Source organism: Arachis ipaensis, chromosome B4 (assembly GCF_059453495.1).
Source record: "Arachis ipaensis isolate K30076 ecotype BB chromosome B4, ASM5945349v1, whole genome shotgun sequence".
In the NCBI taxonomy this organism is placed as follows: Eukaryota; Viridiplantae; Streptophyta; class Magnoliopsida; order Fabales; family Fabaceae; genus Arachis; species Arachis ipaensis.
Genome location: NC_142439.1, coordinates 32,037,891 through 32,065,108, shown reverse-complemented (window position 1 = coordinate 32,065,108; position 27,218 = coordinate 32,037,891). Strand labels below are relative to the sequence as shown.

Sequence of the window (27,218 nt, the reverse complement as noted above, 5' to 3'; positions counted from 1 at the left end):
TAGAAGAGAGAAAAAAGTGGTGGAAAGGATGGAAATGGAGCCCAGAACCTCACTGTAAATGCGCGCTGTTTTATGGTAAACAAGATACGTGCAAATTTCTGCGAATTTTCGTAATAATTTTTAAAATTATTCATTTCCGTAAATAAAATATTTTTTAATTCATTTAAATAAAAATTTCTACGATTTTGTAGGAAAAAAATCATAAGTTTGAAATTTATTACTTAGTTTGGATGATTGGTTTAGTGTTTTTCCCCCTCAAAATACGTTGAAGTTTAAGGAATATTTTAAGGTTCCGACAATAAAATAAAAAAAGAGAATATTTAAGGATTTAAATTCTAGCAAGTGATTAAAAAAATTGAAGAGTTGAATCACAAGATTATAGTTTCACGATTATCTAATTATGTATTTTAATTAAATGGAGAGCAGTGGGCAGGCAATAGAAGAACCTACTTTTTTGTATTTGTTGTTTGGGAAGATAAATCATTTTATTAATTAACAAAAAATTTTATACATCTGTTGAAATCCCATGAGATAATCAATTCATCTAACTTAAACAAATTATAAAATTATTATTACAATTGGACAACAAAAATATTAAAATAACATACACTACACATGATACAACATTTCAAAGTCATGTGAACTGTATCAAATATAACACCTAGTCACCTGCTTCAAACATTGCCTTCCGTAACCGATACCAACCCATACATAATGCTTCAACATAACTGTATCCAACCATGGGTGATCAATTTTCCCTTGAATCTATACTGGGAGTTTCAAGAAACGGAAGGCAATGAACACATAAATATGAAATATCCATAGAAATCAACTAAACTCGGTTTCTGATGCCCCGAGCTCTAGGCCTTGGACAAATGTACGGAGGCAACCGTTTATGATACGAGGGGCTGCTCCATCACAAAACCGTTTAGCAAGATCCACAGCCTTCAAAACAAACATACACACATTGGTAAGATATAATGTGTGAAGAAATAAAGAAGGCTAATGCTGGACAGAAGAAGGGTAAAAGAAAAGGATGAACCTCATTGATGACAATTTGGTGTCTTGTATCGAGCACCGTCATTTCAGACATTGCCAAATGAAGAATAGAAAGCTCTAAAATCCTGCCTGCTGGTTCGTTCTGACATGTATCAATAGACAAGATAAATTACTATAAGCATATTATTATATAAGGGATACAATAGAGATAAGATACAAAATTATAGTAAGATATTAACAACTTAATTACAAACGCAGAACTCCCCGAAAAAGAGTTATTTATATATTACATGCAATATCCGCTGAAAATAAGGTGATAAACATGGATTACTTAGTGGTAATGGTGATATCACTATCAATAGGGCATTTGGTCTAGTGGTATGATTCTCGCTTTGGGTGCGAGAGGTCCCGAGTTCGATTCTCGAAATGCCCCAAATTTTTAGATTGTACAAGCCAAGGTTTTTAAAATAGGCTAAGAGGTGAAATCAATATGATTAAAATATAAGGTTAAGCAAATAGTAATCTGCCTAGGGTGACAGCTTGCTTGAGCCTTGACTTTCACAATAGGAGTTTCATGTTCCAGATCTAAAATGAGCACCAACTAAACAAAGAGGAGTTCAAAGATTATTTAATAGATAAAGCAAAAACAGCATACAATAATATCTTTAGATTACTAAATCATTAAAATTATAGATCTCAAAGAAGAAAAATCAATAAAAAAATGTGAAAGCTATATATAATATACATACTAATATGAAATACATGCTTGCAATAAACATGAACAGATAAGTTAACCTCAATTTGAAAACCTACTCACTAAATTAAAAATGAAGTGATGTCATTGACAACAGGGCATTTGGTCTAGTGGTATGATTCTCGCTTTGGGTGCGAGAGGTCCCGAGTTCGATTCTCGGAATGCCCCATTTTTAATTTTGTTCCACTTCATATAAGAGATCATTTTCTTCTTTCTTTTTGAAACTTAAGAGATTTATTTTCTATCATCATCAATGCAGCATATAAAAACATAATAGTTTTGTGACTAGCAATCTGCAGGGGACTCAGTACAGTGTAAATGTGCAAGGCACAAACAATAGAGCAATCAATTTTTTGTTTTACATTACACACGTCCTTTCTTAGGGGACCTACATCCTCTTTTGCAATCGGTTTCGCTACAGAAAGAATTTGAAAGAATTTGTATAGTGTGAACCGCACAGGGGTAACTGGATCGTAATCTGTCTAGCTTAACAAGCTTGCTTAAGCGTTGGTTTTCAATAGGGAGAGCTTCATTTTCATATTCTGGATCTAAAGTAAAGCAGGAGTTTAATTGTATATATTGTATGAAATACAGCTAAATAAACATGAATAAGGAACTTAAAGTCAATTTGAAAAACTACACACTAAAATAGTGATGTTTTGTCATTGGCAACTGGGCATTTGGTCTAGTGGTATGATCATCATTTGGGTGCGAGAGGTCCCAAGTTTGATTCTCGGAATGCCCCATTTTTAATATTTTGTTCCCTTCATATAAGAGATCTATTTCTTCATTTTCTTTTTCCTTCTTTTGGAACATCAAAGATATCTGTGTTCTATCATCATATCAATTCATCATACAAACTATAATGGTTATGTGACTGCCAATCTGTAGGGGACTCCGTTGTGTGTAAATGTCCAGGCCAAGATTTTGTATAGTGTGAAGTGTTCAGGGGTAACTGGATCTTAATCTCCCTAGGATGACAGGTTTGCTTAAGCCTTGGTTTCCAATAGGGAGAGTTTCAGGTTCTGGATCTAAACTGAAGCAGGAGTTTCATTGTATATAGTACATGAGATATAGCTAACAAATAAACATGAATAAAGAAGTCAAAGTCCATTCAAAAAACCACACACCAAAATAATAGCGATGTGATGTCATTGGCAACTGGGCATTTGGTCTAGTGGTATGATTCTCGCTTTGGGTGCGAGAGGTCCCGATCGGAATGCCCCATTTTTAATATTTTGTTCCCTTCATATAAGAGATCTATTTCTTCTTTTTCTTTTTCCTTGTTTTGAAACTTCAAAGATATCTATGTTCTATCAGCATATCAATTCATCATACAAACTATAATGGTTTGTTTGACGGGCAATCTGTAGGGGACTCTGTTCTGTGTTAAATGTGCAGGCCAAGATTTTGTATAGTGTGAAGCATTCACCGTTAAGTGGATCATAATCTGCCTAGGTTCACAAGCTTGCTTAAGCCTTGGTTAATTGGTTTTCAATAGGGAGAGTTTCAGGTTCAGGATCTAAACTGAGGAGTTTCATTGAATATATGAGATACAGCTAACAAATAAACATGAATAAAGAAGTCAAAGTCCATTTGAAAAACAACACACCAAAATAATAGCGATTGGCAACTGGGCATTTGGTCTAGTGGTATGATTCTCGCTTTGGGTGCGAGAGGTCCCGAGTTCGATTCTCGGAATGCCCCATTTTTAATATTTTGTTCCCTTCATATAAGAGATCTATTTCTTCATTTTCTTTTTCCATGTTTTGGAACTTCAAAGATATCTATATTCTATAATCATATAAATTCATCATACAAACTATAATTGTTTTGTGACTGGCAATCTGTAGGGGACTCTCTTCTGTGTAAATGTGCAGGCCAAGATTTTGTGTAGTGTGAATTGTTCAGGGATAACTGGATCATAATCTGCCTAGGTTGACAAGCTTGCTTAAGCCTTGGTTTCCAATAGGAAGAGTTTCAGCTTCTGGATCTAAACTGAAGCAGGAGTTTATTTTATATACTATATAAGATACAGCTAACAAATAAACATGAATAAAGAATTCAAACTCAATTTGAAAAACTACACACCAAAATAATAGCGATGTGATGTCATTGGCAACTGGGCATTTGGTCTAGTGGTATGATTCTCGCTTTGGGTGCGAGAGGTCCCGAGTTCGATTCTCGGAATGCCCCATTTTTAATATTTTGTTCCCTTCATATAAGAGATCTATTTCTTCATTTTCTTTTTCCATGTTTTGGAACTTCAAAGATATCTATATTCTATAATCATATAAATTCATCATACAAACTATAATTGTTTTGTGACTGGCAATCTGTAGGGGACTCTCTTCTGTGTAAATGTGCAGGCCAAGATTTTGTGTAGTGTGAATTGTTCAGGGATAACTGGATCATAATCTGCCTAGGTTGACAAGCTTGCTTAAGCCTTGGTTTCCAATAGGAAGAGTTTCAGCTTCTGGATCTAAACTGAAGCAGGAGTTTATTGTATATACTATATAAGATACAGCTAACAAATAAACATGAATAAAGAATTCAAACTCAATTTGAAAAACTACACACCAAAATAATAGCGATGTGATGTCATTGGCAACTGGGCATTTGGTCTAGTGGTATGATTCTCGCTTTGGGTGCGAGAGGTCCCGAGTTCGATTCTCGGAATGCCCCATTTTTAATATTTTGTTCCCTTCATATAAGAGATCTATTTCTTCATTTTCTTTTTCCATGTTTTGGAACTTCAAAGATATCTATATTCTATAATCATATAAATTCATCATACAAACTATAATTGTTTTGTGACTGGCAATCTGTAGGGGACTCTCTTCTGTGTAAATGTGCAGGCCAAGATTTTGTGTAGTGTGAATTGTTCAGGGATAACTGGATCATAATCTGCCTAGGTTGACAAGCTTGCTTAAGCCTTGGTTTCCAATAGGAAGAGTTTCAGCTTCTGGATCTAAACTGAAGCAGGAGTTTATTGTATATACTATATAAGATACAGCTAACAAATAAACATGAATAAAGAATTCAAACTCAATTTGAAAAACTACACACCAAAATAATAGCGATGTGATGTCATTGGCAACTGGGCATTTGGTCTAGTGGTATGATTCTCGCTTTGGGTGCGAGAGGTCCCGAGTTCGATTCTCGGAATGCCCCATTTTTAATATTTTGTTCCCTTCATATAAGAGATCTATTTCTTCATTTTCTTTTTCCTTGTTTTGGAACTTCAAAGATATCTATATTCTATCATCATATAAATTCATCATACAAACTATAATTGTTTTGTGACGGGCAATCTGTAGGGGACTCTCTTCTGTGTAAATGTGCAGGCCAAGATTTTGTGTAGTGTGAATTGTTCAGGGATAACTGGATCATAATCTGCCTAGGTTGACAAGCTTGCTTAAGCCTTGGTTTCCAATAGGAAGAGTTTCAGCTTCTGGATCTAAACTGAAGCAGGAGTTTCATTGTATATACTATATGACATACAGCTAACAAATAAACATGAATAAAGAATTCAAACTCAATTTGAAAACTACACACTAAAATAATAGCGGTGTGATGCAATTGGCAACTGGGCATTTGGTCTAGTGGTATGATTCTCGCTTTGGGTGCGAGAGGTCCCGAGTTCGATTCTCGGAATGCCCCATTTTTAATATTTTGCTCCCTTCATATTAGAGATCTATTTCTTCTCTTTTCCTCTTTCTTCTCTTTGAAACTTAAAAAGAGATATTTGTTCTATCATCGTATCAATTCATCATACAAAAACATAATGGTTTTATGACTGGAATTGTGCAGGGGACTCTGTCCAGTGTAAATGTGCAAGCCAAGATTTTGTATAGTGTGAAAGCATTCAGGGGTAACTGGATTATAATCGGCCTAGGTTGACTAGCTTACTTAAGCCTTGGCTTTAAATAGGGAGAGTTTCATGTTCTGGATCTAAAGTGAAGCAGGAGTTTCATTGCATATAGTATGTGAAATACAGCTAACAAATAAACATGAATAAAGAAGTCAAAGTCAATTTGAAAAACTGCACACTAAAATAATAGTGATGTGATACCACTGACAACTGGGCATTTGGTCTAGTGGTATGATTCTCGCTTTGGGTGCGAGAGGTCCCGAGTTCGATTCTCGGAATGCCCCCATTTTTCAAAATTTTCTTCCCTTTGTAAAAAAAATAATTTTTTATTCAAGACTAATAATATTAAGTGTTAACTTCTACTAGGAGTTGTTTCATGTTCAGATCTAAAAATGAAGAAGGGAAAGGATGGCCTGTAAAAGGGGAAAGATGGCATCTCTCAAAAATCCCAATCATTGACACAGTCCTTCTTTCCATATAGGTCGTGAACCAAAGAATATAAGTAATTTGCAGAAAAACAGACTATTTAATCTCACAGATAAGAAGAAAAGCATCTTGTATTTTATATTAGAAACCATCCAAATTTCACGGGCTTATAGTTTATAGCTTTTATGTTCAGATACAAAAAGTAATCTCTTGTATCAACTGCAATAGATAGAAGATTTAACCAGAGAATGGAGGAAGCAAAACAAACAGCACTGTATAATGTATTATAAAACTTCGTTGTACTTTTGCATGAGATATTCTTTTTCTCATTCCCTCAAATAGAAATCCTTAAAACTATTACTTGTTCCCAAGGATGATCAAACGCAGGAAGGAATAAATAAAGTTAATCATCTACCCTTTTCTTAATACATTGTCCCTTCTTCCTAAAGATGTTCAATGTGTCACATGGATGAATAAGTAGATCATGATTAATAAGATATAAGTTTTCCAACTGCCAGAAGAAACTATGAATAGTACTTGCATGAATTTTGAAAGGGCCGGGGATAATAAATTGAACAGAAGAGTTATTATTCCATACCTTCCAATTTTGTGGGACAATTTCGTTAATGACATCAACATTAGCATCCCATCTATCCCTCGCTGCAACTAATAATTTCCTAGTGAACCTGCAAATAAAGCATGGTCTTACATTATTATCCTCCCTCACGGCATTCACACACTTAGGAGCAATCAATCTTGCAATGTTAGGAAGGAGGGGAGAAAGAAGAGATACAAACTAGAAGCTTTAGCTAACATTTCAAGTTTGATATAGCACTATATGAAAATGTTTTACCTCAATATCAGTTTGTTGTATACTAGCTTTGGAGGAGCTGCAAGGACTTCAGCTTCTGGCATGTGGAAAACATGTTTTAAACAGTTTGGAGATGGCAGCAACAAAACAAAATATAGAAACTGAACAGGAAATAAATGCAACATAGCCAGGTGAAAAGTTCCCTGGGCAAAATGTGAGAGAAATAATGAAGGCTGTGCTGAATTTATGAAAACTCTTACTTTATACCATAATTGTAAAACTTTCACCAGTACTTGGTGCCTGAACGAAAAGCTGTTAAATAAAAAGTTGCCGTGCTTGAGTGCCAAAGTTCTAATTCACAGAGGGTTTAATGCCCACATAAACCCTTATACACACATACTGTCAACAACTCAAAATAAGGAAATAAGGGTGTGAGTGCGTTTGGTTTGCATTTTCATTTTCAGTGATTTCTATTTTCAAAATTTTGTGAAGAAAAAAGAAAAAACAGGAAGTGAAAACAAAACAAAAAAAGGATTTTACTGTTTTCGGTGTTTTCTCTTTTTTCTTCACAAAATTCAGAAAATAAAAAATACTGAAAATGAAAACAGAAAATGAAAACGCAAACCAAACGCATCCTAACATTTTGAGAATAGCTTAAGACATGCATCGGATACTTGGATTGCTAAACATCCAAACTACTGCAGCAAGTCAGCAACAACCAAGTTAAACTGCTATTTACATTGAAATAAAAATCCTGATATTGTATTAATGTATTTTAGTGATGTGAACATGCTAGACTTTCAACATTGAATTATCATAAGAAATATCAAGGTGGTTAGCTACTGATGCCTGGTTTTAAAGCAACATTAAGAACCAGAAAAGAAATATAAACTTTTCACCATGAAGACTGATTAAATTGCACATTCACAGTAAATCAAAATGATTGCCTTCTTTTCCAGAGCCACAAAAAGTGTGAAGATTAGATATCAAATCTACAAATCACGAAAATACTTGATTTTACAATTCTGGCAAACAACTTAGAAGTTATGACAAGCATGTTCAACACAATTCAATTTCAATGCAGCAGCGAGAATTTCACTTCCAATATCTATATTGAGTTATTGACAATAACAAAAACAACTACTGCTAGTTTAATTTTAGGCCACAGGCAAGCTTCAATTATCTTTTATCACTGTTTTTTAATTTTTAAAAAGAAAGGGAAAAAGCGGGAAAATGCTTTGAACAATTTTTACCAACAGCAGACTCCTTCTCAATGTCACTTAGCAATTCATTCTCTTCTTCAACAGATTCAACAGTAACAGGTGGCCCTCCAAAACTCATATGATTATACTTCAACAACTTCTCCTTGTCAAAGTCATAACCGGGTTCTGAAACCAACCAAAAGTTAAAAAACAAACACATTCCACTCACAATACTCAACCACATGACATAACCATAATTCAAGGTCCCAACTTCAAACCAAACAAAACGCCAACCGTTACCTCGCCGCTCATTCATCCGTTTCTCGAACAATCGAACCGGGTCCAAACCTTCCAAGCAAGAAGCATAAATTATAGACCTAAAATCGCAACATTCCAAAACAAAAAAAGCACTTTGAGAATCAGAATTTCAGAAGCAACACGAGTAAATAAATAAAATGCAAGGAGAATAAACTTGGAGTGATTTCAGTTTACAGAGCAAGTTCTCTGGCGGCTCTGGGGCTGCAGAACCTGCCGGTCTTGTCGATTTTGGGCAAAGCGGAAGCGGCAAAGGAAGAGGCGTCGGTTTTCTCCGAAACGGATGCGGTTTCGTGGAGAGCGAGTGCAGAGCTACGGTGTGAGTTTCGAGAGGAAGCTGTCAAGACGGTGCGTTTGGGAGTGGAGAGGGTTTTTTGGAAGTGATTAAGTGAAGAAGGGAAAGTGAAGCGTTGGAAGAGAATGAAGTTATTGTTCGGTTTGGTAGGGGTTGGAGAGGATAGGGGTAGCAAGGTTCCCTCCATTGCAGCTAACGCAACTTGCAAGGGGTTTTTCAGGTTCCAAAGTAATTTACTAATTTTAAATATCTCCCGACATTCCTCAAGCTCCTACTTTTTATAGAGTGATAGGCATGATTTTGGGGGGTAATGCTAATATTGAAAGAAAGTTAGATACTCTTATAATTTTTTAACTAACTCCAATTAAATTGGATTTTTTTTATTTAAATTATTTAAATATATTTTTATGTGTAATTTATAATGTATTTATGTATTTGTATTAATCTTACATATTTTGAGTACCGAAGAACCAAAACCTAAAAAATCACAATTCAAATACTCTATATCTAAGATATAAACACTTTGAAAACATGTGCATAAGTCGGGTGTATTGTATCTAGGATACTGCCTTAAGTAATTTTCTGGCATTGTATCCGAAATACCACCATAATAAGTATGGTGAGATAGTATTTGGGGTACGTGCTTAAATAAATAGGAGTCTTTACACTTTAGATACATAATAGAAAATATTTATATAAGTAACTTTTTGGCTCATCCATTCTACATCCATCTTTTTATTCTTTCTTTCTTTCTTCAAAAAAGAAAAAAAAAACAAACAAAAAAGGCTAGTAATCATTTTTTTTGTGAATGAGTAAAATTTGAGTACAATTTAACTGCAATGATGTGCACTTTCTGTGTTGATTCTCTAGATGTACTTAAGAATGTCATCTTGATCAACATAGGAGCAATTGGTTCGAAGGAGGTTGGTCAAGTAGTATATAGATTCCTATCAGCGTTGGCTAGTGGAGGTCTTAATAATATGACGTTTTAGGTTGAAGCCGATAAGCACGTTAGTATAATGTTTGATGTGCATGGTAGACTAATGCCACAACATGTGACGGAGTTGTATGCAAAGATTCGTGACATGATTAGTGGTTTTGGGCCATCTTCTTCAATATCCCATGTAGTCCCGGTCTTGGCGAGGCCAATTCACTTTGTTGATCCGCAGGATAGTGTTGACGTAAAGTTGAGCTAGTCTGATTCAGATTATGTTGTCGACACCAGGTCATCCAACGATAGTGAGCCATCAAGAGAGTATGTGCCGGATACTCCAGGTGGTGGAGATGTTCGATTTCTTCTTCCTCCCCTGTTGATTGTTCCACAGTTATCAGAAGTTTTCAGTTTGTATACGATGCAACTAGAGGACCCTTTTAATTTTGGCGATGATGAGGATTACAACTCAGATGGAGAGATAGAATTTCGAGTGGGCCAATAGTTTAGTAGTAGAGATGTTGTTCTCTTGGCAGTGAAGAATTACAGAATTCGAAAAAAAGCTGAATACAGGGTCTTGGAGTCGGATAGGCTAAAATACCATTGTCGATGCAAGTAATCTTTCGCTGGGTGTCCATGGAGTTTTCGTGTAGCACTTCGACAGAATCTGAATTACTGCTAAATGTTGTATTATCAGATTATAGAATTAAATTAATGTATATTAGGGTATATCTTAGATGTTTAAATTTATGAGTTCTCTTGTAGGGAGGTGCGGAGGTTTGGGGGGCACATACTTGTTTGCCTCCAACTACGTCTCAAGATCAGACTCAATTGGATGGCAGTTTGATTTGCATTGTTATCCTACCAATTATATATGTTGATCCATCTATATCCATCCCAGTGTTGCAAAGTGCAGTGCAACAAAGTTACATTTCAAGCAATCATATCAAAAGGTGTAGATGACAAAGCAGAAGACGATTGCTCAGATTTATGGCGATTGGGAAGAGTCGTATAACAAGATTTTCATTCTGTTACAAGCTTTGTCCGATTGCCTTCTTTGTACCATACATGATTGTGTCGCAGTTCCACACTACAATGAAAACATGATTGACAGAAATTTTAGCCAGCTTGATAAGGTGTTTTGGGCCTTCTCCCGTGTATCGAAGCTTTTAACCGTTTGTTTCGGTCGACGGGACACATTTGTATGGCAAATACAAGGGTGTGTTGTAAGAACCCGATTTTTGGTAAACATATTTTTCTGGTTATTTTAAAATTTATTTCACAAAATCTCGACTCACGGCCCAACAAGAAATAGTGAGGCTAGCCCAATGATAAAAAAAATTAATTAAAGAAAAAATAAAAAATTGAATAGAAAAAGACCATTAATAAGGTCAAAATTGACTTTATGAGGGTAATTATCTCCTAAGTCAAGTTTGACTAATAAATAATAATTATTAGCTTACCATTGGTTTATTTTTCTCACTAGAGTCTTTTTGAGCTGGAAATTCACTTTTAGTGACGGTTTTGCGTGTGTTGAGAAAAACTCTAGTAACTGAAAACCTCAAAATCAGTGGTCAAAATAATTTTTACCCATCTAAATGTGCCTCAAGATTTATTTTAGTCATCCATTCATTATTTACTCCTTTAAGAATAAATATTAGCCATTAATTATTCTACCATACGGTAAAAGTTACCCGAACCGAATTTTCAGCTAGTATTCCGCAAACAACTCTTAGAGACTCCAAATCTTCTTGCTTGCTACCCAAGTAACTTAGCCTCCCTCTTTTCACCCCTCTTTGTTGTATTTTTAACTATGAGTAATTAACCGCGGTTAACTGCAGATAAACACGTCATTATGATGCTAACTGTGTTTCCTCAAAATCACGCCCCTTCTCTCTTGCTATCAGCCAATTTATCTCTAATTTTTTCAGCCCTCTTTTACCACATTTAACTAGGTTAGACTTCAAATTTTATTTAAGACAATTACCAAGCAAAAATTCAATAACATTTTACTATAAAGAGAGAGATAAGAACTGTGAGTGAGAGAGGAGAAACAGAGAAAATTCTGCACATACTACCTGCATTTTCAGCCCCTTATCTCACCATTCATACACTATTCTTCAAGTGTTCTTAAAGGACTCAAACTATACAAGCACAAACTCTTGTCCATTTTCGCCAATCTTTGCGTTTATACCGAATTTCGGCTAGGTAAACTCTTGTTCTTTCTCCTTTTCTTTTTCTTCTAAAAAAATAGTATCCATGATGAATCCTTACTCTCTTCCATGTATAGAGAACTCCTCTTGAAGCACCCATGGAGCACGCCTAAGGAGTTAAGGAGTTTCGAGCTCACAGTGGTTGAATTTCGACGTTTTGCGACACTTTAGGCCCAAAAATGAAACTCACCACCACCAGCTGTGTTTTTGCCCTTGTATGCATGTTTTCTAGTGTGAGAAAGGTTTACTAACTGAATTACATAAGAGATAAGGTTTAGGATTAGTTAGAGTATGGTTGTGCTTATTTTCGGTACTTATATGAGCCACTTTGTGATGAATTTATACTTGTTTTGAATTTCTAGAAATTTGTGAGTTACCACTGTTTTGGCTTACTAAATATGTGTAATATACTGTTGTATCTCTGGATTTTGTGTGAAAACATCCGGAAGCATAGAAGCGCTTGGGGTTTAAGTTCAAGCTTTAAACGTCACAAAAAGTGAAGAAAAATATAAAAACTGCACCTCTGAAATTTTCAGTCACTAAGAGCACAAAAATTATGATAGAAAAGAGTTAAAAGGTAGCTAGAAAAATAGTTGCAATCCTATAAAACAAAGACGGAAAGGTAAAAAGGGTGTTATGTGATGCGTGAGCATCTTATCTATCTTTTCCTTGTGAATTTGCACTTGAATTGCTAAGTTTAATCAAAATTTAAATATCTTTTAGCCACTATGGATGCTACTTTGAGTTGTGTACAATTTTATTTATTTCAAGTAGCATTCGGAGGGATTTGACGGAGTTTTGTAGCAGAAAAGGGAGAAAGCAAATGATGCTGTCAATCCTGACTTCCTTGCACTCAAACCGGAATAGCTTGAGCTACAGAGGTTCAATCGACGTAATTCCAGTAGCATTGGAAAGCTAACTTCCAGGGCTTTCCAACGATATATAATAGTCCACATTTCTTCTCCAGCAACCTCTGCATCCTTCATGTTGAACTTGGTTCCTGCCAAGTTCAGCGTGGATTTGAGAACTCCCAGGGAAGCACTCGCTGCCTTCTCCACGCTGAACTTGGAAAAAGCCAAGTTCAGTGTTGATTCAAAGGAACACGCTAAAGACCACGCTGCCTTCTCCACATTGAACTTGGAAAAGGCCAAGTTTAGCGTGGAGCTTAATGAATCCAATGGTCCCCACGCTCCTCAAGCCTTGCACGGATCAATCAAATTAATTTTGATTCAACTTTTATTTATAATTAGGAAAATATATTATTTTAGTTTTAGAAAATATATTTTACATTAATTAGGATTAGATATAAAAGGAAAAAGAATCAGCCCTTCGGACTCCTCTTCTCTTCTACCTCATTCCGCAATTTACAGTTTTTCTGAATCCTAGTTTTCTCTCTGAATCATGAGCAACTAAACTTCCACTGTTAAGGTTAGGAGCTCTGTTTATTGTATGGATTGATACTATTATTTTTCTATTTTAATTCATGTATTGATTTATAATTCAAGAATTATTTTCGTTATTTATCTTATGAATTTGGGTGGAACGGAAGTATGACCCTCTTTCTAATTGAGTTCTTGTATAACTTGGAAAAGCTCTTTACTTGAACAACAGCTTGAAAACATATTTTCCTAAATTTCTAATTATCTGTACTTAACAGGATACGTGACATATAATCCTCTTATATTTGGGTAATTAGGATTTCTATGACATATAAACTAGAATTGAACTTCACCCTCTAATTGGAATTAAGTGACCAAGGAATTGGCGGTTGATGAATTTTAGAGGAGACTAAAAAGGTCTAAGGAATTAGGGTTTAGTCATATATAGTTTGCCATGAATTAAATCTTGCATGATTAAAATAGTTAGTAAAAAAAGTCAATCCGAAAAATAGATAACTCTGAAGCCTTAACTGTTTCTCCATATATATTTTTCACAACTTGTTTACTGCTTGCTTTCTGATATTTTCAATTTACTGTTAATGCTTTTGAACACTCAAACACTATTTTCTATTTGTCTAACTAAGCCAATCACTCAATCATTGTTGCTTGATCCATCAATTCTCGTGGGATCGACCCTCACTCACCAGAGGTATTACTTGGTACGACCCGGTGCACTTGCCGGTTAAACCCTAAACCCTAAACCCTAAACCCTAAACCCTAAACCCGGGGATTGATAGTAATTAACAACTACTAGTTGTTTGATTGGTTAGATTAGGCACTTTAGTTTTAATTTTACATAATTGTTGCTTTATTATTTTCGAAAACAAAATTAGCACTAATATTTTCCTCTTTTTTTCGTTAGCACCCCCTCCCTAGTTTCGTTTTCTTTCTCTTTTCTTTTATTATTTAGTTTAAAAATAAATAAATAAATAAATAAATTAGTACTAATATTTTTTTAATTTCTAAAATTAAGTTTGGTGTTCCCTAGTTATTTTTATTTTAATTTTCCTGTTTATTTTTTTTTAATTTTCAAAAATTTTCGGCTTTAATTATTTAGTTGTTTTATTTTATTTCTTTTACACAAGTTACCTCACTGGGAATTCTCTGCACTCTGATGTAGAGATTTCCATCTTTTGTTTTCTTTTTTCTATTTATGAGCAGGAATAGGGACAAGGAACCTCTATTAGACTTTGATCTTGAACCTGAAAGGACTTTTAGGCGGCGTTTACAACAAGCAAGACTGTACAAGGCTGCAGAGTCCAACATGGATCATAATCATGCTGCTAATGCCAATATGGCAAATCTGAATGGGAATGAGGAACCTAGAAGAGTGCTTGGCTCTTACACTGCTCCTAATGCAGATCTTTATGGAAAAAGCATTGTGGTGCCTCCTATAGCTGTAAACAATTTTGAACTGAAGCCTCAGCTTGTCACTCTTGTGCAACAAAATTTCCAGTATTATGGACTTCCTCAGGAAGACCAGAATCAATTTATTTCTGATTTTCTGCAGATTTGTGATACTGTGAAGACCAATGGAGTGAATCTTGAGGTGTACAAACTCATGCTCTTCCCATTTGCTGTGAGGGATAGAGCAAAACTGTGGTTAGATTCTCAGCCCAAGGAGAGTCTGGATACTTGGGACAAGGTTGTCACTAGATTTCTGACTAAATTTTTTCCACCTCAAAAGCTGACTAAGTTAAGGGTGGAGGTTTAGACTTTCAGATAGAAAGAAGGTGAGACCCTTTATGAAGCTTGGGAGAGATTCAAGCTACTTACTAGGCAGTGCCCTCCAGACATGTTCTCTAAATGGACTCAGCTGGATATCTTTTATGAGGGTTTATGTGAAATGTCCAAGATGCGCTTGGATAATTCTGTAGGTGGTTCTTTGCACATGAAGAAGACACCGGGAGAGACTATTGAGCTTATCGAATTGGTTGCTAACAACCAATACTTATATTCCTCCAACAGGAATCCTTTGCACTCTGAGACCTCTCAAAAGAGAGGCGTGTTGGAAGTGGAAGCTGTTAATGCTCTTCTTACTCAGAACAAGTTTATGTTTTAGCAAATAAATCTACTTACTCAACAGTTGAGTGGAATGCAAGTTTCAGCTGTCAACACTCAGAATGCACCTCAAGAGGTCCCTTATGACATGACAGGTAATTTTGTGCAAAATGATAATTATGATTATGCTCAATCCTCTTTTGAACAGGTCAATTATATGGGGAGTGGTCCTAGAAATCCCAACAATGATCCATACTCCAAGACCTATAATCAAGGGTGGAGAAATCACCCAAAATTTGGGTGGAGAGATCAACCTTAGAGATCTCAGAATTTCAACAATAATTCTTAGGGCGGTTTCCACAGAATAATCAAAATAACCACCAATTTCAGTCTCATCCACAACAACCACCTCAGTAGGCAAATTCTCAACCCCAACAAGATTCTAATTGGGAAATGATGAGGAGTTTTCTGCAGGAAACCAGGGCTTCCATTAGAAACTTGGAGGTGCAAATAGGCTAAATAACAAATACCTGAGAGATCTTCAAATACATTTCCTGCTGATACAGTGGTGAACCCAAGAGAAGATTGCAAGGCTATTCAATTAAGAAGTGGTAAAGTAGCTGGTTCTGAGACCAAGGTCAATGAGGAGCTAGTTGAAAAAGAAGCTCCAGAGGAGAAGAAGGAAGAAATAGAGCACGCCCCTCCAAAGCATGCAGATAACCCATTCCCTGACTCTCTTCACTCTTATCCTACATTGCCAAGGACTCCTGAATACAAGCCCAAAATGCCATATCCTCAGAGGCTTCATAAGGCTTCCAAAGACAAGTAATTTTCTAAATTTTTAGAAGTCTTCAAGAAGTTGTAGATCAACATTCCTTTTGCAGAGGCTCATGAGCAAATGCCTCTTTATGCTAAATTTATGAAAGAATTGTTGACTAACAAGAGGAATTGGAAGGAGCAAGAAACCGTGGTGTTAACCAAGGAATGCAGTGCTATTATTCAACATACACTTCCTGAGAAAATGCAGGATCCAGGGAGCTTTGGGATTCCTTGCACCATTGGAGATGTCACCATTCAGAGAGCTTTATGTGATCTTGGAGCTAGCATCAATCTCATGCCACTTTTAGTGATGAAAAAGCTTCAAATTGAGGAGGTAAAACCCACTCGTATTTCTCTTCAACTTGCTGATCTTTCTATTAAATTATCTGTGGGTGTTGTTGAGGATTTACTTGTGAAAGTAGGACCATTTATTTTTCCTGCTGATTTTGTTATATTAGACATGGAAGAGGATGTAAAATACTCTATTATTCTTGGTAGACCCTTTTTAGCTACAGGAAGAGCTCTGATTGATTTGCAAAAGGGTGAATTAACCCTGAGGGTCAATGAAGAACAGGTGGTCCTTAATGTTTTTGAAGTTCTCAAGCACCCTAATAATTCTGAAGGGTGTATAAGAATTGATGTTATTGAACCACTTGTTCAAGAGGTACTGGAAGCTGAGGTACTTGATGATATTTTAGATCCTATTTCTGAGTATGAATTAGTTAAAGTTGATGATTCACCACCCCAAAAGGAGCTGATGAACACGCCAATAAAGGAGGAGGAAGTCCCTAAGCTTGAGCTCAAACCTTTGCCCCCTTCTCTGAAATATGTGTTCTTGGGTGAAAATAATTCATATCCAGTGATTATTAGCTCTTCCCTAAAGCCCGAAGAGGAAGAGGCGCTTATTTTAGTGCTCAGGAGCCATAAAACAGCTCTTGGGTGGACCGTTAGTGATTTAAAGGGGATTAGTCCAACCAAGTGTATATACAAGATCCTTCTTGAAGATGATACTAAACCAGTTGTGCAACCACAAAGGAAACTCAATCCAACCATGAAAGAGGTGGTCCAAAAAGAGGTAATGAAATTATGAGAAGCAGGTATTATTTACCCTACTAGCAGAAGCCCCTCGCATACGCGCGGGTAATAATAGTAGTGTTTGTATTGTAACCATTTTGCTTAAAATATTTAAATAATTCTGTGATGGACTTTTGTTATTTTTTATAATTATTTATTTGTTTATCTCTATAATTATCTATGTAAGATATTTTGCAAAAAGTATTAATACTTAAAAAGTTATATAAATTATTGAAGTACCTCGTTAAATTTGGGAAGAAGTTAATAGCTTATTGATAAAGTTTGTATTTTTATTAAACCAAGTGAAATGTATATTGATGAGTTGTCAATTTTAGTTATAAATAGGATAAACTACATTATACTCTTAAATTGATTAATGTGGTATAATTTATAATTGATTAGTATGGTATCATTTAAGGCACATCGATTTAATATACCACCTGATTAGAATTGATTATTTATGTATTTAATGCGAGAACTTTTACAGTTTAAATATTTAGAATTTCATTTTAGTACACTAACTATTATTTATATATATTTGATATTCATTGTTATGATTTATTGGTCTATAAATATGAAAAAAAAATATTGTAGTTAATTCATCAAGATTAATTAATATTTTTTTAAATATTAAACATTCGATTTTGTATAAAGATGTAATGTTATACTTTTGCATTTGAAATTGAATATGCAGTAAGACAATTATTTTCACTTAGAGATGAAAATAAATAGCATATTTCACATAGATATTAAAAAATTACATTAATTTCTACTTATATATATATATATATATATATATTACATGCACCTGACATTATAAGAACTCTGATAAAATTTATATGGAAGAACAAATTATTTTAGGCATCGAATAAAATTGAAAGCTTTAATAAAATTCAAGATAACATAGACCAATATCAAAGTGAATTTCTGTACCTTAAAAATAAAAGCAACAGTTGAGATGTATAATTACTTAATACAGTAACTAATACAACATAATCAACTAACTGATACAACATAATCAACATTTGTTCTACTTAAGCATATATAATTGCCTAATCTATTAAAGCAACACAAATCAACATTCAAGCAAATGCTAACATCCTTACACACACACAAAAGAAAACAAAAAAAGAATAAAGTGTAGTGCCTTAAAGCATAAATCATATAAATCATTGACTACTTCAGTTGTCAATGCCTCATATCTAGTGAAACAAATATTTTCTTTTAGTTTTTTGAATCAATAATTGTGCTACTTTTTTCTTCTGTAGCTTTTATAAACTGGTAGCATCTTTAGAATCTTCAAAAAAAATTCTCTCATCCTCTCTGCTAGTCCATCAAAATGTTCTTGATGGGAAACATTATAGGAAGACTATTTGTTCCATCACATGAGCAACACAAGTTAAAAACAATGATTTTTCCTAACTCCTTGATAATAGTAATTGAATATGAGCTTGTTTGATCCCTACTGCTTCTCAACTTTTGAGCTATGATACTTTTTAGTAATACCTACAAACATTAAGAAATAATCGCATGTTAAAAAAAAGGGGTGCACCAAAAGCAAAAAAAAAATTATTGATGAGATTTTTATACTACTAACCCAACAAATCAAACTTGTGTGCCATAATTTTACAGCCAAAGCCTAACAAAAAAATGTATATAAGAAATTAAGATAGCTTTTTAACAAAAGAAAAAACAGTGTGGTGAGGGTATTGATGAGCGAATAATTTATACGCTTTTTGGCATTATTTTTACATAGTTTTTAGTATGATTTAGTTAGTTTTTAGTATATTTTTTTAGTTTTTAATAAAAAATCACATTTCTGGACTTTACTATGAGTTTGTGTGCTTTTCTATGATTTCAGGTATTTTCTGGCTGAAATTGAGGGACTTGAGCAAAAATTAGATTCAGAGGTTGAAGAAGAACTGCAGATGCTACTGGATTCTGACCTCCCTACACTCAAAGTGGATTTTCTGGAGCTACAGAACTCCAAATGGCGCGCTTTTAATTGCGTTGGAAAGTAGACATCCAGAGATTTCCAGCAATATATAATAGTCCATACTTTGTCCGAGTTTAGATGACGCAAACTGGAGTTCAACGCCAGTTCCATGTTGCATTCTGGAGTTAAACGCCAGAAATAGGTTGCAAAGTGGAGTTAAACGCCAGAAACAGGTTATAAACTGGTGTTCAACTCCAAGAGAAGCCTCTACACGTGTAAAGCTCAATGCTCAGCCCAAGCACACACCAAGTGGGCCCCGGAAGTGGATTTTTACATCACTTACTCATTTCTGTAAACCCTAGTAACTAGTTTAGTATAAGTAGGACTTTTTACTATTGTATTTACATCTTCGGATCATTTTAGTCTTGGTTACTCTGGTTCCCCTCTGGGGCCGAGACCAATGAACTCCATTATCACTTATATATTTTCAACGGTAGAGTTTCTACACACCATAGATTAAGGTGTGAAGCTCTGCTGTTCCTCATGAATTAATACAAAGTACTATCGTTTTTCTATTCAATTCAAGCTTATTCTGATTCTAAGATATTCATTCGCACTTCAATATGAATGTGATGATAATGACAGCCATCATCATTCCCAACCTATGAACGCGTGCCTGACAACCACTTCCGTTCTACCTTAGATTGAATGAATATCTCTGGGATTCCTTAATCAGAGTCTTCGTGGTATAAGTTAGAATCCATGGACGGCCATTCTTGAGATCCAAAAAGTCTAAACCTTTTCTTTGGTATTCCAAGTAGGATCTGGGAAGGGATGGCTGTGACGAGCTTCAAACTCACGAGTGCTGGGCGTAGTGACAGACGCAAAAGGATCAATGGATCCTATTCGAGTATGATCGAGAACCGACAGATGATTAGCCATGCAGTAACAGCGCATTGGACCATTTTCACTAAGAGGACAGGATGTAGCCATTGAAAACGGTGACGCCTAACATATAGCTTGCCATAGAAAGGAGTATGAATGATTGGATGAAGACAATAGGAAAGCAGAGGTTCAGGAGGAACAAGCATCTTCATACGCTTATCTGAAACTCTCACCAATGAATTACATAAGTATCTCTATCTTTAATTTACGTTTTATTTATATTTTAATTATATTTTAATTATCAAATATCCATAACCATATGAATCTGCCTGACTGAGATTTGCAAGATGACCATAGCTTGCTTCAAGCCGACAATCTCCGTGAGATCGACCCTTACTCACGTAAGGTTTATTACTTGGACGACCCAGTGCACTTGCTGGTTAGTTGTGCGAAGTTGTGACAAAGAACTAAGATTATGAACGTGCGTATTAAGTTTTTAGCGCCGTTACCAAGGAATGAACCATCACGATTTCTGCGCACCAAGTTTTTGGCGCCGTTGCCGGGGATGGAACGAACAACAATTTCGCATCTGTTTCCGGTAACATTAGCGCCAAGTTTTTGGTCCGGCAACAACACCAAGTTTTTGGCGCCGTTGCCAGGGATTGTTCGAGTTTGGACAACTGACGGTTCATCTTGTTGTTCAGATTAGGTAATTTTATTCTATTTTTAAGCTTTTTTATTTTTTATTTTTTATTTTCAAAAATAATATATAAAAAATTTCTTCTTTTTCGTTTTTCCCAAAATAATTTTCGAAAAAAACCAAAAAAATTCTTATAAAATCATAAAAACCAAAAATTTTATGTTTCTTGTTTGAGTCTAGTGTCAAATTTTAAGTTTGGTGTCAATTGCATGTTGTTATTTTTCTTGCATTTTCGAAAATTCATGCAATGCATTCTTCATGATCTTCAAGTTGTTCTTGATGAATTTCCATGTTTGATCTTTGCATTTTCATGTTTTGCATCTTTTCTTGTTTTTCATGTGCATTTTCAATTTGTTAGTGTCTAAAGTTTGAAAATTTCTAAGTTTGGTGTCTTGCATATTTTTCTTTTCTTCAAAATTTTCAAAAATAAGTTCTTGGTGTTCATCTTGACATTCAAAGTGTTCTTGGTGTTCATCTTGACATTCATAGTGTTCTTGCATGCATCATGTGTTTTGATCCAAAATTTTCATGCATTGAGCCTTTTTGATGTTTTTCTCTTTCATCATTAAAAATTCAAAAATAAAAAAATATATTTCCCTTTTTCACTCATAAATTTTCGAAAATTTGAGTTGACTTTTTCAAAACTTTTTAAAATTTAGTTGTTTCTTATGAGTCAAATCAAATTTTCAATTTAAAATTCTATCTTTTTCAAATCTTTTTCAAAAGTCAAATCTTTTTTTCATTTTTCTTTTATATTTTCGAAAACTTTATGATTGATTTTCAAAATCTTTTTCTTATTTCTAATTCATATTTTCAAAATTAATGCTAACAATTAATGTGATTGATTCAAAATTTTTAAGTTTGTTACTTGCCTATCAAGAAAGGTTCAATCTTTAAATTTTAAAATCATATCTTTTTGTTTCTTGTTAGTCAAGTAATCAACTTTAGTTTTCAAAATCAAATCTTTTTAAATTTCTTTTTCAAATCTTTTTCAAAATAAATTTCAATCACATCTTTTTCAAAATTTATTTCAAAATCTTTTCTAACTTCTTTTCTAACTTCTTATCTTTTCAAAAATTGATTTTCAATTCTTTTTCAATTAACTACTTGACTTTTTGTTTGATTTTAAAAGTTTACTATTTCAATCATATCTTTTTCAAAACTATCTAACTAATTATCTCTTTAATTTTCGAAAATTACCTTCCTCTTTTTCAAAATTCCTTTTTAATTAACTAATTGTTTTAAATCTCAATTTAAATTAGTTTCATTTTTCCTTCTTATTTTTGAATTCTAACTTTGATTTTAAATTAAAAACAAAAATATTTTTATTTTAATTTATCTAATTTTTGAAAATTCTTCTCCCTCATCTCCTTCTAATTATTTATTTATTTACTAACACTCCTCTTCATCTAAGAATTCGAACCCACTCCTCACCCTTGTGTTTGGATTCTCATCTTTTCCTTCTTCTATTCTTATCTTCTTCTACTCACGTAAAGGAATCTCTATACTGTGACATAGAAGATTCCATATTTTCTTTTCTGTTTTCTTCTTTTTCATATGAGCAGGAACAAGGATAAGAACATTCTTGTTGAAGCTGATCCTGAACCTGAAAGGACTCTGAAGAGGAAGCTAAGGGAAGCTAAAGCACAACTCTCTGGAGAAAATTTGACAGAAATTTTTAAAAAAGAAGGAGACATGGCCAAAAATAATAACAATGCAAGGAAGATGCTTGGTGACTTTACTGCACCAAATTCCAATTTACATGGAAGAAGCATCTCAATCCCTGCCATTGGAGCAAACAATTTTGAGCTTAAACCTCAACTAGTTTCTGTGATGCAACAGAACTGCAAGTTTCATGGACTTTCATCTGAAGATCCTTTTCAGTTCTTAACTGAATTCTTACAGATCTGTGATACTGTTAAGACCAATGGGGTTGATCCCGAGGTCTACAGGCTTATGCTTTTCCCGTTTGATGTAAGAGACAGAGCTAGAGTATGGTTGGACTCTCAACCTAAAGATAGCTTGAACTCTTGGGATAAGCTTGTCACGGCTTTCTTAGCCAAGTTCTTCCTTCCTCAAAAGCTTAGTAAGCTTAGAGTGGATGTTCAAACCTTCAAATAGAAGGAAGGTGAATCCCTCTATGAAGCTTGGGAGAGATACAAGGAACTGACCAAAAAGTGTCATTCTGACATGCTTTCAGAATGGACCATCCTAGATATATTCTATGATGATCCGTCTGAATTATCAAAGATGTCATTAGACCATTCTGCAGGTGGATCCATTCACCTAAAGAAAACGCCTGCAGAAGCTCAAGAACTCATTGACATGGTTGCAAATAACCAGTTCATGTACACTTTTGAAAGGAATCCTATGAGTAATGAGATGCCTCAGAGGAAGGGAGTTCTTGAAATTGATACTCTGAATGCCATATTGGCTCAGAATAAAATATTGACTCAGCAAGTCAATATGATCTCTCAGAGTCTGAATGGATTGAAGGAATCATCCAACAGTACTAAAGAGGCATCTTCTGAAGAAGAAGCTTATGATCCCGAGAACCCTGCAATAGCAGAGGTGAATTACATGGGTGAACCCTATGGAAACACCTATAATCCCTCATGGAGAAATCATCCAAATTTCTCATGGAAGGATCAACAAAAGCCTCAACAAGGCTTTAATAATGGTGGAAGAAACAGGTTTAGCAATAGCAAGCCTTTTCCATCATCCACTCAACAACAAACAGAGAATTCTGAGTAGAATCCATCTAGCTTAGCAAATATAGTCTCTGATCTATCTAAGGCCATGAATAATTTGTACGCTTTTTGGCATTGTTTTTAGTATGTTTTTAGTAGGATCTAGTTACTTTTAGGGATGTTTTCATTAGTTTTTATGTTAAATTCACATTTCTGGACTTTACTATGAGTTTGTGTATTTTTCTGTGATTTCAGGTATTTTCTGGCTGAAATTGAGGGACTTGAGCAAAAATCAGATTCAGAGGTTGAAGAAGGACTGCTGATGCTGTTGGATTCTGACCTCCCTACACTCAAAGTGGATTTTATGGAGCTACAGAACTCAAAATGGCGGGCTTTTAATTGCGTTGGAAAGTAGACATCCAAGGCTTTCCAGCAATGTATAATAGTCCATACTTTGGCCGAGTTTAGATGACGTAAAAGGGCGTTGAACACCAGTTCTACGCTGCTACCTGGAGTTAAACGCCAGAAACAAGTCACAAACCAGAGTTGAACGCCAGAAATACGTTACAAGCTGGCGTTCAACTCCAGAAAGAGCCTCTGCACGTGTAACATTCAAGCTCAGCCCAAGCACACACCAAGTGGGCCCCGGAAGTGGATTTATGCATCAATTACTTACTTCTGTAAACCCTAGTAGCTAGTTTATTATAAATAGGACTTTTTACTATTGTATTAGATATCTTTGATCAGTTGTATGCGATCTTAGATCACGTTTTGGGGGCTGGCCATCTCGGCCATGCCTAGACCTTTCACTTATATATTTTTAACGGTAGAGTTTCTACACTCCATAGATTAAGGTGTGGAGCTCTGCTGTTCCTCAAAGATTAATGCAAAGTACTACTGTCTTTCTATTCAATTCATGTTATTTCGCTTCTAAGATATTCATTCGCACTCCAACCTGAATGTGATGAACGTGACAATCATCATCATTCCTTATGAACGCGTGCCTGACAACCACTTCCGTTCTACATTAGATTGAATGAGTATCTCTTAGATCTCTTAATCAGAATCTTTGTGGTGTAAGCTAGAATGATGGCGGCATTCAAGAGAATCCGGAAAGTCTAAACCTTGTCTGTGGTATTCCGAGTAGGATTCAATGATTGAATGACTGTGACGTACTTCAAACTCGCGAGTGCTGGGCATAGTGACAGACGCAAAAGGATAGTAAATCCTATTCCAGTATGATCGGGAACCTCAGATGATTAGCCGTGCCGTGACAGAGCATTTGGACCATTTTCACAAGAGGAGGGGATTGTAGCCACTGACAACGGTGATGCCCTTGCATAAAGCTTGCCATGGAAAGGAGTAAGACTGATTGGATGAAGACAGCGGGAAAGCAGAGGTTCAGAGGGACGAAAGCATCTCCATATGCTTATTTGAAATTCTCACCAATGATTTACATAAGTATTTCTATCCTTAGTTTCTTTTTAATTAGTATTATTTTCGAAAACTCCATAATCAATTATTATCCGCCTGACTGAGATTTACAAGGTGACCATAGCTTGCTTCATACCAACAATCTCCGTGGGATTGACCCTTACTCACGTAAGGTTTATTACTTGGACGACCCAGTGCACTTGCTGGTTAGTTGTATCGAAGTTGTGACAAATTATGAATTAAGATTAGAGCACCAAGTTTTTGGAGCCATTACCAGAGGTCACAATTTCGTGCACCAAGTTTTTGGCGCCGTTGCCGGGGATTGTTTGAGTTTGGATAACTGACGGTTCATCTTGTTGCTCAGATTAGGTAATTTTCTTTTTGTTTTATTTTTCAAAAATTTTTCAAAAATATTTCAAAAATTTCTCATCTGTTTTTGGAAAAAAATATTTTAAAAAAAATAAAAATAAAAATGTTTTCAAAAAAATATAGATTTTTAAGAATGAATTCTAGTGTTTTATAAAGCATGTTGAAGCCTGGCTGGCTGTAAAGCTACGACTGTAGGGCATGTTAGACGTGTCATGTCTGAGTTACATACTAAAGCTTGGCTGGCTATTAAGCCATGCCTGACCCTTTGATTGGAGCTTTAGAGTATAAGATTCCTGGAATTCATATTAAAAATTTTGAATCCTTATTTTCCTTTTTTTAAATGATTTTCGAAAAAAAATTAAAAGAAAATACAAAAAAAAAAAATCATAAAATCATAAAAATCAAAAATATTTTTTGTGTTTCTTGTTTGAGTCTTGTGTTATGTTATAAGTTTGGTGTCAATTGCATGTTCATCTTGCATTTTTTTTTTCGAAAAAATTTCATGCATTCATAGTGTTCTTCATGATCTTCAAGTTGTTCTTGGTAAGTCTTCTTGTTTGATCTTTGCATTTGCATGTTTTGTGTCTTTTCTTATTTTTCATATGCATTCTTGCATTCATAGAGTCTAAACATGAAAGATTTCTAAGTTTGGTGTCTTGCATGTTTTCTTTGCATGAAATTTTTTTCAAAAATGTGTTCTTGATGTTCATCATGATCTTCATAGTGTTCTTGGTGTTCATCTTGACATTCATAGCATTCTTGCATACATTCATTATTTTGATCCATAACTTTCATGCATTGCATCATTTTTCTTGTTTTTCTCTCTCATCATAAAAATTCAAAATTCAAAAAAATATCTTTTCCTTTTTCTCTCTTAAAATTTCGAAAATTAGATTTGACTTTTTCAAAAATTTTCAAAATCTAGTTGTTTTTATGAGTCAAATCAAATTTTCAATTTAAAAATCTCATCTTTTTCAAAATCTTTTTCAAAAATCAAATCTTTTTCAATTTTTTTAGTTATTTTCAAAAATTTCAAAAATATTTTTCAAAAATCTTTTTCTTATTTTTATATCAAATTTTCAAAAATAACATCATCAATTAATGTTTTGATTCAAAAATTTTAAGTTTGTTACTTGCTTATTAAGAAAGATTCAAACTTTAAGTTCTAGAATCATATCTTGTGATTTATTGTGAATCAAGTCATTAATTGTAATTTTAAAAAAAAATCAAATCTTTTTAAAACTAATTTCAATCATATCTTTTCAAAAATATCTTCTTATCTTATCTTTTTCAAAAAAATTTTGATTTCAAAATATCTTTTCTAACTTCCTAACTTCTTATCTTTTCAAAATTTGTTTCAACTAACTAACTAACTTTTTGTTTGTTTCTTACCTTTTTCAAAACTACCTAACTAACTCTCTCTCTCTAATTTTCGAAAATATCTTCCCTCTTTTTCAAAATTTCTTTTTAATTAACCAACTATTTTAATTTTTGATTTTAATTTTCGAAAATCACTAACTCTTTTTCAAAAATTATTTTCGAAATTTTCCCTCTCTCTTATTCTATTTATTTATTCATCTACTAACATCTCCTCATCTCACATCTCTGCTCTCCTCACCCTTGTGTTTCTTTCTTTACATTACATTCTTTGTCCCCATCCCTTCTTCCACTTACATAAGGACCTCTATACTGTGGTATAAAGGATCCCTGTTATTATTATTATTATTTTTTCTGTGCCCTCTTCTTTGTCATATGAGCAGGAGCAAGGACAAGAATATTCTTGTTGAAGCAGATCCAGAACCTGAAAGGACTCTGAAGAGGAAACTAAGAGAAGCTAAATTACAACAATCCAGAGAGAACCTTTCAGAAATTTTCAAACAGGAAGAGGAGATGGCAGCTGAAAATAATAATAATGCAAGGAGGATGCTTGGTGACTTTACTGCACCTAATTCCAATTTACATGGAAGAAGCATCTCCATTCCTACCATTGGAGCAAACAATTTTGAGCTGAAACCTCAGCTAGTTTCTCTGATGCAGCAGAACTGCAAGTT

General features: G+C 34.5%; 1 protein-coding gene and 10 non-coding genes across 11 annotated transcripts; 8 read left to right on the top strand and 3 right to left on the bottom strand.

Moving 5' to 3' along the window:
• Positions 1-483: 483 nt before the first annotated feature.
• On the bottom strand, positions 484-8,958 carry LOC107639148 (antitermination NusB domain-containing protein). Its single transcript, XM_016342581.3, has 7 exons — positions 8,559-8,958; positions 8,367-8,443; positions 8,118-8,252; positions 6,907-6,961; positions 6,652-6,739; positions 1,043-1,141; positions 484-945 (listed from the first exon to the last, which is right to left on the bottom strand). The coding sequence occupies exons 1-7, from the start codon at positions 8,861-8,863 to the stop codon at positions 829-831; spliced, it is 876 nt and encodes a 291-aa protein (XP_016198067.1). The 5' UTR covers positions 8,864-8,958; the 3' UTR covers positions 484-828.
• On the top strand, positions 1,361-1,432 carry TRNAP-UGG (transfer RNA proline (anticodon UGG)). Its single transcript has one exon. It is a non-coding gene; the product is annotated as a tRNA-Pro (tRNA).
• TRNAP-UGG (transfer RNA proline (anticodon UGG)) lies at positions 1,850-1,921 on the top strand. Its single transcript has one exon. It is a non-coding gene; the product is annotated as a tRNA-Pro (tRNA).
• On the top strand, positions 3,389-3,460 carry TRNAP-UGG (transfer RNA proline (anticodon UGG)). Its single transcript has one exon. It is a non-coding gene; the product is annotated as a tRNA-Pro (tRNA).
• Positions 3,878-3,949, top strand: TRNAP-UGG (transfer RNA proline (anticodon UGG)). The gene has a single exon. It is a non-coding gene; the product is annotated as a tRNA-Pro (tRNA).
• On the top strand, positions 4,367-4,438 carry TRNAP-UGG (transfer RNA proline (anticodon UGG)). Its single transcript has one exon. It is a non-coding gene; the product is annotated as a tRNA-Pro (tRNA).
• TRNAP-GGG (transfer RNA proline (anticodon GGG)) lies at positions 4,856-4,927 on the top strand. Its single transcript has one exon. It is a non-coding gene; the product is annotated as a tRNA-Pro (tRNA).
• TRNAP-UGG (transfer RNA proline (anticodon UGG)) lies at positions 5,345-5,416 on the top strand. The gene has a single exon. It is a non-coding gene; the product is annotated as a tRNA-Pro (tRNA).
• Positions 5,840-5,911, top strand: TRNAP-UGG (transfer RNA proline (anticodon UGG)). Its single transcript has one exon. It is a non-coding gene; the product is annotated as a tRNA-Pro (tRNA).
• A 5,994-nt stretch (positions 8,959-14,952) lies between the features above and the next one.
• On the bottom strand, positions 14,953-15,056 carry LOC148567096 (small nucleolar RNA R71). Its single transcript, XR_015881759.1, has one exon. It is a non-coding gene; the product is annotated as a small nucleolar RNA R71 (small nucleolar RNA).
• A 7,706-nt stretch (positions 15,057-22,762) lies between these two features.
• Positions 22,763-22,866, bottom strand: LOC148567095 (small nucleolar RNA R71). The gene has a single exon (XR_015881500.1). It is a non-coding gene; the product is annotated as a small nucleolar RNA R71 (small nucleolar RNA).
• Positions 22,867-27,218: the final 4,352 nt, after the last annotated feature.

Coding starts and splice junctions, on each gene's coding strand:
- LOC107639148 (XM_016342581.3), bottom strand. CDS start 8,863: ATGGAGGGAACCTTGCTACCCCTATCCTCTCCAACCCCTACCAAACCG. Junction 1,142..6,651: donor TTGTCCCACAAAATTGGAAG/GTATGGAATAAT, acceptor GATACATGTCAG/AACGAACCAGCAGGCAGGAT. Junction 946..1,042: donor ACCAAATTGTCATCAATGAG/GTTCATCCTTTT, acceptor TTTGTTTTGAAG/GCTGTGGATCTTGCTAAACG.